Source organism: Passer montanus, unplaced genomic scaffold (assembly GCF_014805655.1).
Source record: "Passer montanus isolate IOZ18808 unplaced genomic scaffold, ASM1480565v1 scaffold67, whole genome shotgun sequence".
Classification (NCBI taxonomy): Eukaryota; Metazoa; Chordata; class Aves; order Passeriformes; family Passeridae; genus Passer; species Passer montanus.
In genome coordinates, this window is record NW_024371815.1 from 3,440,272 (window position 1) to 3,459,388 (window position 19,117).

The window sequence follows — 19,117 nt, forward strand, 5'->3', positions numbered from 1 at the left end:
TTGTGTCAAGAATGCAAAGCTCAGCCCTACCTGTGTTGCTGGCAGACCAGCAGCCCCCAGCACAACTCTAAGTGGGCCTTAGCTGCCCTTGAAAGAGGAATCACAGGAAGCTAAATCAGTAGTTCAGATACTGGGAGCTCTGCTTTTCTTCTACTTTTAAACTAATTATTCTGATTCAATATTTATTGCTGGCACAAAGCCTCAGACAGGTGGGGAACAGGATTTTTTTCACCTGGTGTTAGCAGAAGATTTGAGAGATCATGCTTCAGGTTCCTACTCTGCTGCAGGTGGTCTTATGTAAAGCCAGGTCTAAATCCCAAAGGCATCCCTGATGCTACCCCAGTGTTCTGGTACCCCATTTCACAGTAGTATCTAGATTTAAAATCTAGATAAAAGCACCTCACTTCCTCAGGATAATGTGCATATGAAGACCCAAGGCTGTAAGAGGCTCAGTAATACACAGTGTATTATACCACTAATTTCTGCCATAATTAAGCTCAAGCAGTTTATTCTATTTTTGCATGTAATCATAGATCCCAGCTTATGGCACTGAATTTCTGCATGGTTATAAGGTCACAAGCTTAGATGTTTTCAAATTTTGACTGAATAATAACAGATAATAGCAAGCTGGTAAATGCAAGTGGAGTTCAGAGCCTCAGGTGGTAAAGAAGGGTTGAGAGCTGTGGAGCAGAGTCTGAGGCCAAATAAAAATAGGTGGGAGGGAAAAAAGGGGGATTTAGGAGGAAAGTCAGAGAGATTTTGATTCACTCCTGTGGTGAGTTTCCCTAGTTGGATGCCAGGTGCCCACCAAAGCCATTTTATCACTCTCCCCCTCAGCTGGACAGGGGACAGAAAATGTAACTAAAAGCTCATGGGTCAAGGTAAACACAGGGACAGATTGGTCACTAATTAACATCAGAAGTAAAAGAGACTCAACTTGAGGAAAATTATTTCTATCTACTTTATTTATTATTAATTGAATCAGAGTAGAGTAATGAAAAATCTTAAAAACCCTTTCCCCTCACCTCTGCCTTCTTTCCAGGCTTAATTTTGCACCTGAATTCTATACCTGCTTCCCCACTGTGGTGCAGAGGGACTGGGAATGGGGGCTGTGATCAGTTCATCCCACATTATCTATGGTACTCCTTCCAACTGAGAGGAAGGGGTCCTCAGACCCTTCCTCTGCTCCAACATGGGAAGGAAAGGATGGAGATCTTCCTTCAGCCATGTGATCACTCTCCCTCTGTGTCCAGAGGTGCAGGGTTGAGGACCAGGCAGCACTGAGGAGGGACAAATGTGTCTTTGACCTCCATTTTTTTGCCAGTGCCTGGTGCAAACTGTGAGCTTGTCCCTGTAACTCTGGATTTCCTGGCTCTAACCTCCTCCCTCTCCAAGTCCTGCTTCTGCCCTGGTTCTTCTGCTGACCTGTGATAGATATGGTAGTAGCAGGCAGCCACTTGCAGAAGCCATCTTTACAACCATGTATTTAGCTTTCTCAAACACTGTGTAACATCACAGCAGCCTATAGAGGGATGGGTGGACACAGCCCAACATTGCTCTCACAGCTACCACCCCAGCCCTGCACCAGCTGCAGCATCACCCTGGGTTAGCTGTCACAGACAAGGGACCAGGGAACCTTGGCACACAACCACCCCACCCCACCTGAGCTCTGCCTCAGTGGGTGTGGACCTGGGGTTACAAATACACCACTTCTCCTGCAAAGCTTTTCTTGTTTTTAAAGAAGAAATAAGGTGGCCATCCAAGGTACACCTCAGAGCACCAAAACTCAGGGAACTTCTAGGTGCTCCCCTGACCCCAATGCTGGTCCTCACATAAACAACACTCAAAACATGTCCAAATCCATATGCTTTACAGAGCATATGAGGGAACCAGGCCTGTGGCCTTAGTGGCACCACAAAATCCCCTTGCTGCCTGTAGTTTTCTGTGGTTCACTAACCTGGCAGTAAGTGGTCTCCCAGCCTTGTATCTCCTCTGCTGATGGTACCGTGGCACTACCAAATTAGCTGTCCCTTAATGACCTTCAGTTTTGTCAGGCAAATGAGCCCATGGCTCTTAGAGTGGTGCTTTGTGCATGCAGGAGCATTAGGTTGAATGTTTCAAAACCAGCCTCTCCCCTTTCATTTACTTAACAGTGTTTGTTACCTGCCTTATTAAAGTAATTACCTGAGTGCTGCAGGGCATTGTATAAAGATCAGGAAGCAGAAAGTGAGCTCTCAGCCAGAGCTTCTGCTCCCCAAAAGCCTGGCTTCATTCAGAGTGTTTTGTTCCCCTCTTTTATGAATTATTGTAATAAGTGGTCTGAGGGCTCAGACAGACAGACCTCAGGCTACATCTCAAATATAGTTCAATTGTCTTGATTCAAACAGAATTCGGAAGTTTATGCCAGTGGAGGCTGGCATACTCTTTAAGAAAATTAGTCTGGCTGCTTTTTAAAGGGAGAAAAAAAAATCTTTGAAAGCCATGGAGACAGTGACTAATTGCAGTATAATTGAAGAAATGAGATTCAGGTTTAAAAAGGGTAGTGGCCCTTCTCTGTACTCATGCAGAAATAATTTCCCTGTTTTCTGGTTGTGTTCTGAATTTTTCTTGTGAGATAGATACTTTAAAATTGATCTCATCTGACTTAAAAGCAAAATCCCTGGTGAAAAAAGAAATTAAACTCCACAAAACCGACATTAAAGGAAAAGTCAAAGGCCAGAGTGGCACAGATAACACCTGCTATCATCCGGTGGAGCTGAACCAGAATATGCTCATTTCATGTCACTGAAATGTTATTAGGATAAAAATAGCGACATTGAAAGTCCTGGTTTTTCACAACATTCACTTCAATTCCACTGGCTTTGTGAGACAGCACTGTCTTGGGGCTTATGCAGGTATCTGCTTAGCCAGTTGGCTGATCAGGATGAAGGACTGAAAACAGGAGCTCTCAAATAAAACTGTATTTTACTCTTGTCCACTGTATTGCAGAAGCAACTTAAAAATCCTATCAAGGCCCAAGGCTGCTGTTTGAAAGCAGGGCTGATGCTGTGTCAGGCTTGGCCTCTCTGGCTGGGCAGCAGGAGCTGGGGCAGCTGCAGCAGGGCAGGGAGCTGATGGGATTTTGGAGCAGCAACCTCCTCAGAAGGGCTGGTGCTATGCACTTGGAAGTGTGAGCTTGTTCCAGGTGCTCAAGCACACCACTTTTGGCAGAAACTCCCAAACTGCCCAATCCATGGGGCAGGCAGTGACACCTACAGCCCCTTACAAGCCCTCTGGGTCTTCTCTTCAGAAGAGATGGGCTCAAAGGGTGCAGGTGGAAATGGCTCCTTCAGTCCAAAGCACTACTGGGATAAAGATCATTATCAGATCATCCCAGGACACCGTACAAAGGCCAGAAAAACAAATCCTTTGGTGCAGATAGCATTCTTTGGACAGTGCCATATTTCTTGTCAGGAAGCCTGGGGGCTGCTTTCTTCTCCCACTTCTGCATTGTGTGAGTGGGTGTGAGACTGCAAAAAGTTCTTTCCTTTTGGAATGCCGTTTATCTGCCTTTTTAATTTTTTTTTTTTAATGTCATGCCCTTCCTGGAAACTCTGTGTTTAATCTTCCCTATTACGTAAAAAACCCCTTTGATTAGGCTTCTGGTGTGCAAAGTGCATTCTGTATTCCTCAGTTGATCAGACTTTACCTGTTACATCCCATTTTTCAAGTTGCCTCTTCAAAATGCCAAAGTTGAAAGCTACAGAGCAGCATTTATCTCAATAGCTACAGAAGGGCATTTTAAGGAAACCCAAACACTAGAAAGATTGATTGAAAAACTATGGCATCTATAGGGAGGTAGTCTCATGCTTAGGTCAGGAGTAGACAGGGCAATATCTTCTTAAATCATTCCAGGTAAAACTATGTTTAGACATGGCTTTTCCCTTGGCTTTCTGCCTCATTGATGGAGCTATAATACATGCATGGTGTCCCTTCACAGTGTTTTTCTCTGCTCCACACCTGGGTTTGTGGATCCCAAAAGGTTTTTTTAACAATAGCAGATTAGGGACTGATCCAAAGAAAACAGGAGTTACTATTGTTGAAACACAGATATATAGGTCTTTAGGGGCTTTAATCAGTTGGTTTGGTAGTTTCTTTCTTGTTTGTTCTGGATGTTTTTTTCCCTGCACACTGTTATTCACTAGAGCTCTGGATCCCTGGCTGCCTCGTTTTCTGACAGCTGAGTCAAAGCAAAGGGTGATAAGCAATCCCTAAAGCAGCCCTAAATAGATGCTGGACTAAGTTCATCATAACAGGTATTTCTCATTTTTATAAAACCTGCAGATCTGCAGTGGTGCAGGGTCCAGATGAGCAGCCTCTGCCCTCCTTAGCTTTTCCCCAGGTAACTTCTGCCAGCTGCAAGGAAAGGAACCTCAGCTCTCCCGGGGCACCGGCGTCAGTCTGGGCTTGCAGGGACCGGCCACCAGATGCCACTGTTATCCCTAAGAATGAACTAACACCGGAGCGGGTCCCAGAAATTACTCCTCAGAAACGGGGTGAAGGAGCCTCCTGCCTGCGGGGTACCTGAACATCTCTTGGAGTCTGCTGCCATCTCCCTTGGCTGGTGTTACTGAGGAGGGACGTCAAAAACCCCTAAATTTGGTGACTTATCTGCCACAGTTCACTGCAGGCAAACCACAGGCATTGCTGTGCTTTATACATATTAGTTTTCATTTATTTACAGATTAACCTGCACTTAAGCATAGAAAATGCATTTTCAACAAGGGATGAGAATTGCAAATTTATCCCCCTATTCCAGTTTACCCATTCAAAGTCAATCCTGCTGATTCAGAAATGAAATTAGATAGGGAGTTATGTAAGTAGTGATAAAAGTTTTCCACCTAAAGTACTGCCATCTTCATCTGAAAATGTCAGTGTAATGAAAAGTTTCTTCTGTCAAATGTTCTCTTTCCTTTTTTGTGCCACAGTGAACAATGTGTATCATCCATTCCCTGGAGAAAACTGATTTTCTTCCCCCAGTAACTTTTGATCTGGAAGAGCCAAAGAGCTTCAACATTCTCTTTTTGACGTAGTCTCTTCTCCACTGGGCTTCATCCTGCACAGGATCAAATCCCTTTGAAGTTGCATGACTAGTTACAGCTTTTTATTTTTTTTCTTTTGGATTTCAGGTGGCCCCTGAGACAAAAGCAGTCATGAAGTGGTTGAGGTCTATCCCATTTGTGCTCTCTGCCAGCCTCCATGGGGGTGAGCTGGTTGTGACCTATCCTTATGACTATTCAAGGCATCCTATGGAAGAAAAAATGTTCTCCCCTACACCTGATGAGAAGGTAATGTTGCTTTTGCAAGGTTAGGATGTTGGTTCCATTTGTGGAACTATGGAAAACTTTAATAAATAAAAAACTTTGATTAATTTAGATCATGTACATGTGTGTGTATATGTATGCATTTATGTATTATATATGTATAAATAACATATGTATATGTATTTATATACATAACCCAAGTATATATATATTTTTTTAATATATTATAAAACATTATTTCATCTCATTTGGGTAGAGCTGATGGTAATAATGCCAAGGTCAAGTGCTCAATCCCCACAGAGGCCTTTCACTTAAGACTTGGACTTGATGATCCTCGTGAATTCCTTCCAACTCAGAATATTGTGTGACTCTGATTTATACACTTACTTAATGTCCTTTAAAATATAGGATTGTTTACACATTATCAGCTTGGTCTGGAAGGAGTTACCTATCTTTTGTGAGGCCAAATATGGTTTCATAAAACAGAGATTAGAAAAATCCAGGTTTTAATTTTTAAAGGGAATAGGCTGTGATATTTTTATCAGTGGTTTCCAGAAGAAAAGGAACAAGCCTGACCAGCAGTGTTATTTTCCTGTGGAATCCATGAGGAGTGAAGGGAAAAAAGATTCATTGCCATATGGTGGCAGCCTTGTAACATTTATTCTAGGTCAGACTAATAGGATTGGTTTCCTCCTCTTGTCCCTGGAAAGTTCCTCATTTGGGACTCACTGTAAATCTTCTGTGAAATTTTTTGCCATCTTTCCTATTTCCCTTTGGTTTCCTCAATCTAGTATTCATTGCCGACATGCCCACCAGGAGAACAGATAGCTTTTCAGACTTCTAGCTGTGCTAAAAATGTCTGTGGCCTCCTAAGAAAAGTGGTTCTTTATATAAACAAAGAACAGTTGAAAATAGTCAGAAGTTGATCTTTGACTTGAAGCATGCTTTATCTTTGAGCATATCTCTAGGCTGACTTCTTCTGAAATGACAGTTCTCACTAACACATATTAAATATTTAAAGATGTATGGCTGTTAAACATTTTCTGTATCAATCCATTTCTTCTGAGCTGTACAGTGCCTAATGAGTGTGTGTGTATGAAAATTATTTAGCAGTAAAATTAACCAGTCACTGCACAGCAACAAGCCTGTGTAAGAAATATCTGGTGGTTGCTAGTGCAAGCTGCAGAACCTCTTTCTGAGGACTGGGGGAAATCATAAAATTGTGCTTTTACATCCTCTTGTCTGGGCTGGGGCTATCCTGTGCATAGGTGGTGAAGAAATCTTGACATGTACTTTATCAAGCAGTTCACCCCTGGAATGGAAGTTCAGCAGTACTTCCATCATTTCCACTCGGGGACAGCACATGTATTTTGAGTGGGAGGATGCAGCCACACAGACAAAAGGCTCCATCCCAGTGTAGTGCACAGCTGGACAAACCCTAATGGCACTCCTGGCTTGCAACACAGTAAGACAGGGAACCCTATACAGGTGACTGCTGACCCTATAGTCAGTGACTGCAAAGTCTGGTAGTTTGTCTTCAAATCTGGAAGTTTAGAACATGCCAAGGAGGGCTGGGGATGTCTTCAGTGGAAAACTGATTTTTCAAATGACTCAGCACAAGAAATCTTAACAGCCCTGTGAGTATCACTTGAAAATTTTTACAGGAAGATATAAAACCTATAGCAGTGCAGTGACCTGCATTTAAGTAATGTTATCTACAGCTGCTGCTGTCAGGGAACCTGCATCCCATAATACAGCAGTTTGGTTATCTGCTGTGCATTGGCCATAACCATTGTTCTGAATGCTGAACTGCTACATTCACTCTGCAAGGGGAAACTTGCAGACCAGGGTGAAATGCTGCAGAGCAGATGATAGCCAGATATTAAAAAATCAAATCTTGAGAAATATATTTAAACCATGTTTCTCCATTTGAAAATGCATCTGTGCTTCCACCTCCCTGTGTCTGTCATGGTGCATGTGTGGAAGCACAAGGCTCCTCTCCTCTGCTCCAAGACACTGCAGATTTCAAGTCTCTTTTTGGTCTGCACCACAACCTGGGGCAATTTCTGGCTGAGAGCAGGGAGTCTCAAAGCTGGACCATGTCCTTACACTCACATTCTTGCATGTGGTTCAGCCCACCTAAAACCTTTCCACGTTTCAGGGTTTGTGGAGATAGATGTTTTAACACTTTTTTTTTTTTTAAACAAGAAACTGAATTGATGACTCTGCTCTCACCAGAGCAGAAAGGTCCACACCAAGTCAAGTTCATTCCCTTTGGTGAGCTGAAACACTCCCTTCCCTCCCCCTGAAAAACCCAACCTGTGATGGTCAGTGGGGTAAAAGTGCTGGCTGAGGTAACAGCACTGACCTCACTTTACTGGGTGAAACCTCACACCACCAAAGTCACAAGGATTCCTCTGGTTTCCCCCTTTTTTCCCCTCTATATTATACCTAAAAATCTAAGTTTCATTGAGGTCCATGTCTGGTCATACATTAGCTTCTAAGTGATAACAAATGTATTGATATCCAGGAACTTTTTTTCCTCCTCTCACTACCACTGGCCTTCCTTCACTTGAACTATTGGCTGGGCAAAAGCCTTAAGCCTCTTAGTGTGAAACAAGAGGAGGCTTGGTCACTGGAAAGAGGACATCTGCAGATGTCTTTGTAAAAGGTGAGAATCATATTCCTAACTCATTTAGGCACCTTCTAAACTTTATATCAAATACCTGCCATGGAACATTCGGAACTGGGACCCAAATTCCTGTAGAAATTAAAGATATTGAGCCTGGCACTGAATTATTGGCAGTAAAAGTTCCTCTTAACATATTTAATTAACATCTATTTATTTTCAGCAGAACTTGGAAGGACACAATTTTCTGGTCTGAGCAATATTTAGACACATGGAAATTTAAGGGAGTTGCAAAAGCATTATATATTAAGTCTGAATTTTTAGTTTCTGGCCATCAGAAGTATTTCAGTAAAGTGTCTTTACACTTACATCAGACTCTCTTTTTACCTTTCCTTTGTCACCTATCTGATTCCGTAATTGGTTTAGCTATGTGATTATTAGAAACACTCACAAATACCAATCAGTGTTGTGTGCTTGGTCATTTGGGTCTTCATCCTTCATCTTCATCCTTCATGACAACACTAGGATAAAGCTTTAGGATGACTTCTAAGACTAGGATTTTAGCCACCAAACTTCTTTCACACATTGTCTCAAGCAATATGGAATAAAACTCATGATGATAAGCAGTAGCATCAAGCAGCATCTGATAACTGCTGTAGTTTCAATGTTGAAATCTGTGAATCTTGTCTTAGCAGATGAGGTCCAAATCGACAAAAAGGAGAGGGAGGATTTATATACAAAGTTGGAATAAGCATTGGAGAAGAAGGGCAGGAACATGATTCAAATAAATGGTTTCTTCAAATAACTGCTCTTTCTGTCTTCACTACATGTTCTGCCACTGTTTCTTTCTGCATGGTGACTGCTCTGCTCTTCATCAGTGTCAACACTCTTTGGAAATCAGTGGTGACATCCTGCATCATCACATCCTATCCTTCACTTTTTGGAATGGTTTCTGCCCCACACAGAAGCAGCTCTCTCTGAGGTCAGGCTGGCAGGTTTTCCTGTGTGAGTGATAAGTGCAAAGTAAATTGACACTGACTATTTTAAACAGCGTGAAGATTTAGTTGGGCTGAAGGGTAAAAAATATCAAAAGCTAAAACAAAACTTAAAAGAGGTCTATATTTCAAGTTTAAAACCTGGGACTTGAAGTACAAAAAATGTCGTCTGCTCCTGCCCCAGGCGGTAGATTGAAGCCAAGTATCAAAAAATCTGCTGGTGTTTAATATGTTGTCCCTGGATAAATATATTGGATTACAGAGAAGCACCCTAAAGAAGAAGACAAACCAAAATTTCTTAGTGACAAAGGAAACTTCCTTGTAGAACAGTTCATCACCTCCTTCAGTCTCAAGGACACAGGGTGGGGTGGCTCATTGTCTGGACTCACAACAGCAATAGTTAATAACAGCAATGGCAAAGTTTTCCATTTGTAACAGTAAAGATATTCCAATCATGTCTGTTACAGGTGTTCAAGATGCTGGCTAAAGCCTATGCAGATGCACACCCCGTCATCTCAGACCGGTCTGAACTTCGCTGTGGAGGGAATTTTGTGAAACGTGGAGGTATTATAAATGGTGCTGAGTGGTACAGCTTCACTGGAGGTAAAACCACTTTACCATCATATCAAGTGAGGTAAAACCTCTATGTGACCTTTATAAGACACCATGGTTTGAACAAAATGATTTTATTCATTTCAGTTTGGTTAAAGTCCTGCCCATGAAAAACATAATTTGTAGAGTATTTAAGTAGTAAAATCTATGTTGGTAATGTTTTTATGCAGATAACATGAGATGCATTCAACCCCAATGGGACTTGAGGAAAATTAACAAGTTAGGCAAGGGTCAAATTTGTTATAGCATAAAATATTTTTATTTTCAAATCTTACATGTAGGAATAAATGCTTAATGCTATGCTCTTATTCCTTAGCTTCATGAGTGTGAATCCATCTTGTAGACTATGCATGTGCTGCTATCTCATTTGTTTAAATAAATTCTTTTTTCAGGGAAAATTATAACAGAGACAAACATCCAAATCATTTGTTCTTCCGTTGTTAATTTGATTTCCCCAGTAATAGTATTCTGTTTTCTTTAGAATTCCTTCAATACTGGCATGGATAAAATATTAGTGTTCAGGATAAATTTTCAGCAGTGCTTCAGTTGTGTTTTCCAATACGACTCAGCTGGATCCCCGAATAATTATGTTGAAACTAGACATTTGGAATGCTCTCAGGCATGCATGAGAATTAGGTTTAGATCTCTTTGGCTTACATTTTTCCCAAAATTATATCCAATGTCTTTTGTACAGGAACAGTTTTGAACATAATAGTGGCAAAAGGTAATTTCTGTTCTGGTTACCTTTGGCAATCACCTCTGATACAGCCGATTATACAATTACTGTGATTAACCAATCTTTATTGCTCTATTGCTACTTCTTGGCCAGGTGAATAATAATATAAAGTTATGCTTTTTGCCTGAATGAAGTGTCATTGTCATTAATTTATAGTTGAAACAAGTTAATTTATAGCTGAAACAAGTTGTAGAATTCTGAATTTGTTGAACACTTTTTATATATTTGCGAGCACTTTTTACAGTATAATGACCCACCCTCATGGGGACAGCATTCAGCTGACTGCAGCAGCAAAGCTGCAGTTAAAAGCTACATGGCTGTTCATGATCTCTCCTCTTTCTTTTTTAAACTTGTAGGTATGGCAGACTTTAATTACCTTCACACAAATTGCTTTGAAGTTACCGTGGAGGTAGGATGTGAAAAGTTTCCTTTGGAAGAAGAACTGTTTACAATCTGGCATGAAAACAAAGGTGCCCTTCTGAATTACATGGAAATGGTACTGCTCTGCTTTTACAGACCTTTTTGCTTTCTGTTTTTCTTTTTCATTCTTTGTCAAAATTAGTTTCTTTGCTGTTTTCCCGGTTAACTCTCGAGATGATGCTGAATCAAACACCACACTCCTCCAGGGGTCCCAGTGCCTCAGTTTATCTGGCAGGACACAGGTGGTATTTTGTCTGTTCTGCAGAAGGGATTGAAAGTGAGGACTGCAAAAACCTTGAAAACAGTGAGAAAAGGAATTATCTATGAATACTTTGGGCAGCATTATTCATCAACTGTCAAAAATTTTAGCACTAGAGGAAACCTTAATATTCAGAAAAGTATGAATCAACTTTCCTCTTGAAGACTAAAGCAACAAGATCTGCTCTCAAGAGAGCTTCCTGAAATTTTCATTTCCATCTTCCATATTTGTGTCCCAAATCCTACTGTCCCACAGCAAGAAATTAAGATTCAGTTAAAATCTTGCTAGAAATGCCATTTACACACTTTCCATCTTGATTTCTTTATGAAAGTAGTTATTAAATATCTGAAGCCAAATCTTCTAAAGGAAGAACTGTGTGTCTCTGAGCATTAAAACGTGCCACTTAAATGTCATTTTTAATAATAAGTTTAAGCTCAGCAAAAACAAATACCTCACTGACAATAAGTAAGTGAGCACAGAAACAGAAGTTGCTCATCTTTCTTTCAGCCATTAGTAGATTAGCTTTCTGTCATGCCTTATTTTGATAGAGTATGCAGTAATTTAAAATTGTTAGGAGTGTTTTTATGGCCTTTCTAAGCAACCTCTTGCTACTTGTGGTAAGTATTATCATTCAATAAAGTCTACAGTACAGACCACCAAACTCATTTCGTTTTACAGCTGTCTGATGAAAATGAGTTTTAGTGAATCCAAATGGAGCTGGGTTAAATCCATATATATTACAATTGAAGTCTTCAAGATGTAAAGATTTTATAGTGTGAGATACTGTAGAAGTCTGTGCTGGAAAAGCTTTTTGAGTAAATGCAGGACAGTAAGCAAAACAACTTTGCAGATAAGGATGACTGAATTACCCATGATAAGGATTAAGTCTGCCATAACCAATTCAAACTTTTCTTATTCTGATATATACCAGGCTGTTTGGTGTGTACAAATATACTTGGCTTAACACACAGAAGTAGAATTCATTTTCCTAAACACTGATCTCTTCTCCCCATCAGAAGCAATATCAAAACACCCTACCAAAGTCATGTGACACCAATTTGAGGAAAAATGAAAAATAGTACATTTACTAAAGCAAAGCAAAGCCAGATTGTGAAAGAAATTTCAGTTTTGTCATTTTTATCCTGTCTTGTTATAATTGCAAAATTAGTATTGAAGCTGGATGAGGTCATACTACTTTGAGTATGTCTACACTGTAAATTGAATTTGAGTCTGAGATGACTCTTATGACCATGTTTACTCTATCCATATGATAAATCCCCAAGTTCATGCTGCAAAGCAAATTGCAGTTTTTCATTATAAGGGATAGTTTTCCAATCCTTACAATGGGTTGCTCCTAAACTTTTCAGTGAATAGCTTATCTCAAAATATGGAATAGCTGCTTAACAAGAGCAGTGACAACACAGTCTCACCTTGATTTAAAAACTGCGGTCACTAGACTAGACTTTTTTTTTCCAACTTTGTATTATCAATTACTGTGAAGTTGGATACTTTGATGGTAATTTTTAAACATCTTTATATTCCAACAGAAAAGCAAGTGTACTTTTTCCATTGTTTTAATGTTTTGTGGTTTTTTTCTATTCTTGTCTTGTGACAAGGGTACTGGGAAAGGGAAGGTGAGCGAAAGAGAAAAGAGGAGGTGGGGAAGTCAAGGACAACTCAAATTGGTCATAGCTATTCAGAGAAAAAAATAAAAATGGGATTACTTTTTACTTAGAAAGGTCATATGCATTTAGTGATATAAAATATTTTAAATTTGGAACACTGTAAACAGAGAACCTTGAGAGGCTTAATGTTTAAATACTTGTAACTTTTTTTCTGTCTTGTTTTATTTTATTGAACTTCCAGTATAGCTGTTTGTGGACCTCCTTGTATGAAAAAATTCACATTGCTCTTTAGTTTGTCACCAAGCACATTTTTCAACAGCTCAAGCATCTCAGTTCTGTGCTTGTAGAGAAGGGGAAATGGCTGTCATACACACTGCTGTCATGACATTCTGACAGGCAATGAAGTGTAGGCAGCAGAGTGATGATGAGTTACAAGTACCTGAAGTGATGCCTTCTCATTGTGTTCAGGGCATCAGATTGGTTTTGAAAGCCTTAACTTTTCATTTCTTTGTGGTTCTGTGTTTAGGGCAGACATTCAGAAACAGTCCTTAAATACTGTGGTCACACCACAAGGTGCCAGTGATTTGTGCAGAGAAAGGTCTCTCAATGCAAAGCCACATACCTATCCCAAAAAAGCTCAGGTTCCATTTTCCCTTTTCCTCAGTTCCCTTGGACCTCCCTAAATAGGCAGTGTGATCTGAAGGGGCATTATCTCTGGAGAGCCTCTGAATGGGGTGAACTTTTTAAAGTGAACAATTGTTTCCTCTCTACAAAGGTTTTCTTGTGAGGAGGTGGTATTGCAGTGACTCCCATCTAACTCTGCTTTGCTTTGCCTTGCCAGGTTCATCGGGGGATAAAAGGAATTGTGTCTGATAAATTTGGCAACCCAATAAAAAATGCTCGTATTTCAGTCAGGGGCATTCAGCATGATGTCACCACAGGTAATATTTTTGGTTTAAGATTTTTCCTGGGGCAGAGTGAAAGTACTGGGAGCTTAACCTGCAAAAGTATTGTCCTGTTTGGTAGAAATGACACCTTAATGGAAAACTGAAGGCTCAGGTGGGGGTTCTCTTCTAGAATAACAAGAGAGAAGATATGTTAAACTGACTGCTAAGTCTGTCTGGTCTCTGGGATGATGGAGCTAGTGATGTGAAAAATTTCACCTGGAACAGTCTGCTGTCCACCAAAGCCACTGTTTGGAGGAATATGGCAACAGCTCTGCTCAGAGGCTGTAACTCAGCATGTGGAGATGTGGAGCCTTGATGGAATAAGTTAGTTGAGATATTGTGAACATATTGTAGGTAGTACAGTAGGATACCTTCTGATTTTCACAACTAAAATAATTGTAGAAATTGAAGGGTCCACAACCTTTCCTGTTCGTGTGGAAACACATAAATATGTGCAATTCTTGGACAATCATTATTAGAACCTTGAATTATGTTCACTTTATACTTGTCACCAACTGATAAACACATATTGGGCATATACCACTGTTACTTTTCACAGTCATAAAGTTCTGAGCTCTTAGTCTGTCACTGAAATCAATGCTTTCTTTTTATTATTGATTTCAGTGAGAACAGGCTAGGCCATAGAAGTGCAAAATAGAAGACATGAATGGTTACATTTTGGTCTAATGATCGTTGTTGAATCAATTTGGAAAGCCAGAATGGCTTATAATGTTTTCCAACTTTCAAAAAAACTAGTACTAGAGAGGATACAATAGTGGAGATGATGCAGATTATTGGGGCTGGTGGGAGACTCTGGCATGAATTAGGGTCTTTTTCAAACTTCTTCCCAGACAATGGCTTCCCATTGGCAATGGACCTTTAAAGGATTAAGAATTAAATAAAAATATGTTTACAGTGTAGCAAAGAGAGTATTTGCTCTGAGTTAGGCGGGGTTAAAAATGTCATATGGTTAAAAAGTTTTTTGATTTTTGTGTTAAAAAGAACTAAGAAATTCCATGAGAAAATAGTATTAACGCAACACTAACTGAGCTAAGAGACTTGCCATCCAAAATAAAGGAAATATAAAATGAGGAATAAATTTTTCAGTTTTAAAGCTCCCTGCTTTTGCCTGCAGGGTCTAACCTTCAGCTGGAGGAAATTTACACCCATTTTACACTAATGGCAATTTATACCAGCTGCAGCTCCAAGTCCATAGTCTTACACGTGAGAATGTCTGCAAAGGAATTGAATGTAATTTAATAAAAAGAGGGATTTCTTAGCTCCTTAGACATTCTAAATATATACATACATGTATATATTGCTGCCTGGGTTCTGATTTGGCTTTCTTAAGTTTCACTTAGTTTTAAATTGATTTCTTTGGGAGTTATTCCTTGTACCCTTGGGAAAAGCAGCCTGAAGGAAAGCATCTCTTTCCTGTGATACAGAAACAGCAGGTAGTGACATTTGGCATGTGAATTTTACTCCATTACCTCCCAAGGGCCAAGTTTTCACAGGCAAAGTCTCTTTTTGTCATCTAGAGTTTGCCTTCAAACATTTCCCAACATCTGAGCTGCCTCTGTGTGCCCACGGCTGTGTGTGCAACCACAGGGCCTGCGAGGCAAAAACCTGAGCTCAGTTTTGTTGTCCCTGTCCCTTTCCCAAGCTGCCGACGGTGACTACTGGCGGCTCCTGCCTCCAGGGACGTTCATCATCAGCGCCCAGGCGCCGGGCTACAGCCGCGTGATGAAGAGGGTCACCATCCCCGCCAGGATGAAGCAGGCTGGGCGAGTGGATTTCGTGCTGCGGCCCGCGGAGGCCTGGCCCAACAAGCTCCTCCGGCGCTCCATGGAGGACGCGTACGACCCGTACGACCCGCTGGAACTTTTTGACCCTCACGCCCAGCACGGGCAGGCCGAGGCTCGCGGAGGGTCCGCAGCAGGCAGGGAGAAGCCCTGGTGGTGGTCGTACTTCAGCTCTCTAGACCTGCACAAGCCTCTGTGGCTGCTCAAGCAGCGCTGAGGGACGTCGCCACGCTCGGCTCGGCTCACTCCGCTGCCCTTCCAGACACCCTCACTGCTCTTGGCAATATTTAAATGTTTCATTTGAAAATATAATATTAATTCAAGCACGCTTGCTTCTTTTGTTTTCTCTTCACACACAACTGAGTATATTCAAGTGGGCTTTTAAGTATTTAAAACCAACGGTGCACATCCAGTCAAAGGCCAGATTTTATGCAGTTTTTTTCTTGGTAATGCTCTGTACTTCTGCCCATGTAGTTAATCATCACATTCATTATTTATTAGGTTCTAAGTACCTGCAGGAAAATATTCCTGATCCTTTAATGCATTTTTGTACATGTTTTAATACATTAATGATAACATACTAAAAACAACATTCAGAAACACTCAGAAAACTCTTTCATTTTCTCTTTTTACATTAGCATATTAAGTTCATTACCTCTTCTAATAACAGCACAAAATATAGGGTATTTTATAAAATTTTCAATGTTTTTACAAAATTTAAAATAAGCTTTTAATGTATTTAGCAAAATGCTGGAAAATGCCGGAAAATGCCTTTACTGCTGAAAATACATACTATAAATGTGTAGACATATAAAAATACATGAGATAATTCATGAGGAATTTAGGTTACAGTGTGACATATTACACTGAAGCTTTTAACATCATGTACTGTTCTGAGCCTATGTACACATTAATGAAACTTGTAGACAGCAAAGAAATCAAACTTCTTTTCAAGATACTTGAGTAAAGCTCAGGGAATAGTGGTCTTGCAAGATGCTGTCCTCTCAAATATCAGATGCAATGTATTTTTTAAGGTGATATATATGAAAAAAAGTCCTTGATTTTGATGAAACACATAGCCCACACTTCCTTTTAGCCTGGGCTGTTAATGAACTCCCTATACAGGCTGTATTCCCCCCTCTAAATGCCACAGTGCACGAATGGTGTGATTGTTGGAGCTGATTTACTTTCTGCAGGAGGTGCTGGATTAGCTGTGTGGATTGCCCTATGAATTCTGAAAACTTTTTTTGCTCATTGTAGGTAAATCAGCCCCATTGCATGAACTCCATAGTCCACATGCACATATCTCGTACTGCAGCTCCCTAGGAAGACCCAAGAGATGAATGATCCTGATTCTGCAACCAGATGCTGCACATGGCTAAATACTTTATTCCCAGTTGTAATCTGATTGAAGTTAGGAGTCTGTTATTCATGTGCTTGGATGTCTGCAGGACTGGAGACTATGTTAAAATGAAAGAAAATTATTTCAGAGCATTAACAAAAAGTAATTATATGGGAGTGAATGTACTGCATGCACATGGATAAGTGTTCCTTGCCCAGGCTTGCCAAGTTAAAGGAACTCTGAACCCTAAATATGCCAAAGAAAATTGAGCAGGAGATACACCTCCAGACTTTATTTCCAGTAATAGGTATTACTACTATTTTCTTTGGGCAATTTTTTTCAAAGACAGCTTCTTGTGAAAACAGTGGTGAAGCTAACAAAATCAGAACAATATGCTAAATTGCTAAGTATTAGCTGCACTTATTAAGCACATAATGTGTTGCATGCTTAGGAAGATGTTTTCTCTAAGTACTTCCTAGATTCTCACAGACCTATTTAGAAATTTTTAAAGTGATCACAGTAAACCCAAGCCTGCTGAAATGCAAAACACAATGACTCTGCAGAAAATCCACTTCTTTCCTGCAATCCTGAGCTGAAAAAGTAGATGAGAGTCAAGACTTGGGAAATATGATTTCTGAGTAGATTGTAAAGACATTTTATGTTTGAGACAGTTTGAAAAATAGTTTGCTGTGCTACTATGCCACTTATGGTATAGTAGTGAAAATGGTATTAGAGAGCAAGAATAGTCTCTCTCTCCACCTCAGTCTTAAAAAGAGGTGTCCAGCAGAGAAAAAGTTAAGATCAGAACCTTCTGCAGATTCACACTCAACAGCCTCTATAGAAGGGATGTATTAAACTCTATTGAAGTAACTGTGAGGCTCTTGGGAAAAGGTGTGCTTCGGTCTTCTGGAGCTGTTTAATCTTTTTCATAAGAGGAATTCTTCCATTTTCAGTTCCCTTGGAAGTCAAAAAGACTGGTACAATGACTAAGTAGCTCCAAAAAATCCATTTTACTTTAGATGATATTTAGGACTTATTTATTGGTGCTTTCAAAAAGAAAAGAAGCAAAGAAAGAGGAAGAAAAAGAAAGAAGGAAGGAAAGAAAGAAAAGGAAAACAGAGAAAGAAAGAAAAGGAAAGAAAGAATTGGTCAAAGCCAGCCAAGTAACAAAGTAATCAAAATTAGTATCACCATTCTATTTTTATTTGAGATTAATATAGATTTAGTTCTATATATATACATGAGAGAAAATATTGGCTTGGATGTGTATCCTGAACTGGGTTACATAAATCTTCTCCAATCTTTATTTAAATCAAGCAATGTGTGTTTAATATCAGACAGTTTTGTTAAAATAAAAAAAAAAGAAAAAGAAAAAAAAGGAGAGAACCCAAAATAACCCACTCCGTGACTATAATATGGTTCAAAGGATTTTTAAGTGGTGGTGAAATTTAAGCAGCTGTAGGCAGCTCTGTAACTAATATGTGGAAATGAACACAGTGATCAGCTCCCTAATGCACCTCTGTGAAAGGCTCATATACAGAGTTCAATGGAACATAAATTTAGGAGAATATTAAATACTTTTTAAATAGAAAGAGGGATTAAAATGCTTCAATGAAACATGCCCTCCTACAAGTGAAGTGAAAGTAACACAGGAAATAAGTGAGAAATAACCAAAGTTGTCTGGCAGTCTCCTTCATGCTTGAGCCCTGCCTTGGAGACTGGGCTTGGCCTTTTTCCAGTGCTACTTTGGATCGTGACAGGTTCAGCAGCCAGACAGTGCTGTCAGAAATTATTGTGTGTGTTCATCAGACTCCCTCTCCTTTTAAGTCAGAGTCTACATAATTATTTTCAATTACCTTCCAACCACATATTGAACAGTATCGATGTATGTTTTTGCAACATCCTCCTTAATAATTAATTTTCCCAGTCTCCATATTTATTTCAGAGGGATCTTCTCTACCATGGAGCCAAACTTTTCTGCACAATAACACTAATAACTGTTTTGACCTGCCAACTGTCCAGACCTCACTGCTCTGCCAGCAATGAATCTTCCCAAGTCAAAGCGTGCAAATCTAGCTAACAGCATTACAAGCATAAAGAGCAAAGAGAAAGCTCTGCTTATGTCATATGTGCAATTTCTCTTTCACTCATATGCCAAAAAAAAAGGCAAGAACACATTAAAAAAATATCAGCAGTTAAATCACAAGCTGTGTGGATGAATTATACAAAAGACAATTTGGGTCTGTTTGTTCCATTCATAAGAACTTTTGAGATCAAAAGTAGCAATAATAAACAAAGGCATAAAATTTGCAGCTGTTTACATCTTCGTCTCCTGTAAGAAAATTGTATTCCAGTCTTGGGCCTTCCACATATAGGAAGGAACACCTTTGTTTTCCTAAAGACAGGAAAGAAGAGAAAGGTGTCCTAAGCAAACTGCTGAAAACAAC

The 19,117-nt window shown here is 39.9% G+C and overlaps 1 protein-coding gene across 1 annotated transcript in view; it reads left to right on the forward strand.

Annotated features, from left to right (window-relative positions):
• CPZ (carboxypeptidase Z) overlaps window positions 1-15,601 on the forward strand; it is a 33,623-nt gene extending 18,022 nt beyond the window's left edge. Inside the window, exons 7-11 of the mRNA XM_039728894.1 lie at window positions 5,169-5,327; window positions 9,395-9,530; window positions 10,632-10,771; window positions 13,421-13,520; window positions 15,190-15,601. Coding sequence (XP_039584828.1) covers window positions 5,169-5,327; window positions 9,395-9,530; window positions 10,632-10,771; window positions 13,421-13,520; window positions 15,190-15,545 — 891 coding nt within the window. The 3' untranslated portion in view covers window positions 15,546-15,601. The remainder of the gene's footprint in view (window positions 1-5,168; window positions 5,328-9,394; window positions 9,531-10,631; window positions 10,772-13,420; window positions 13,521-15,189) is intronic.
• The last annotated feature ends 3,516 nt before the right edge of the window (window positions 15,602-19,117 follow it).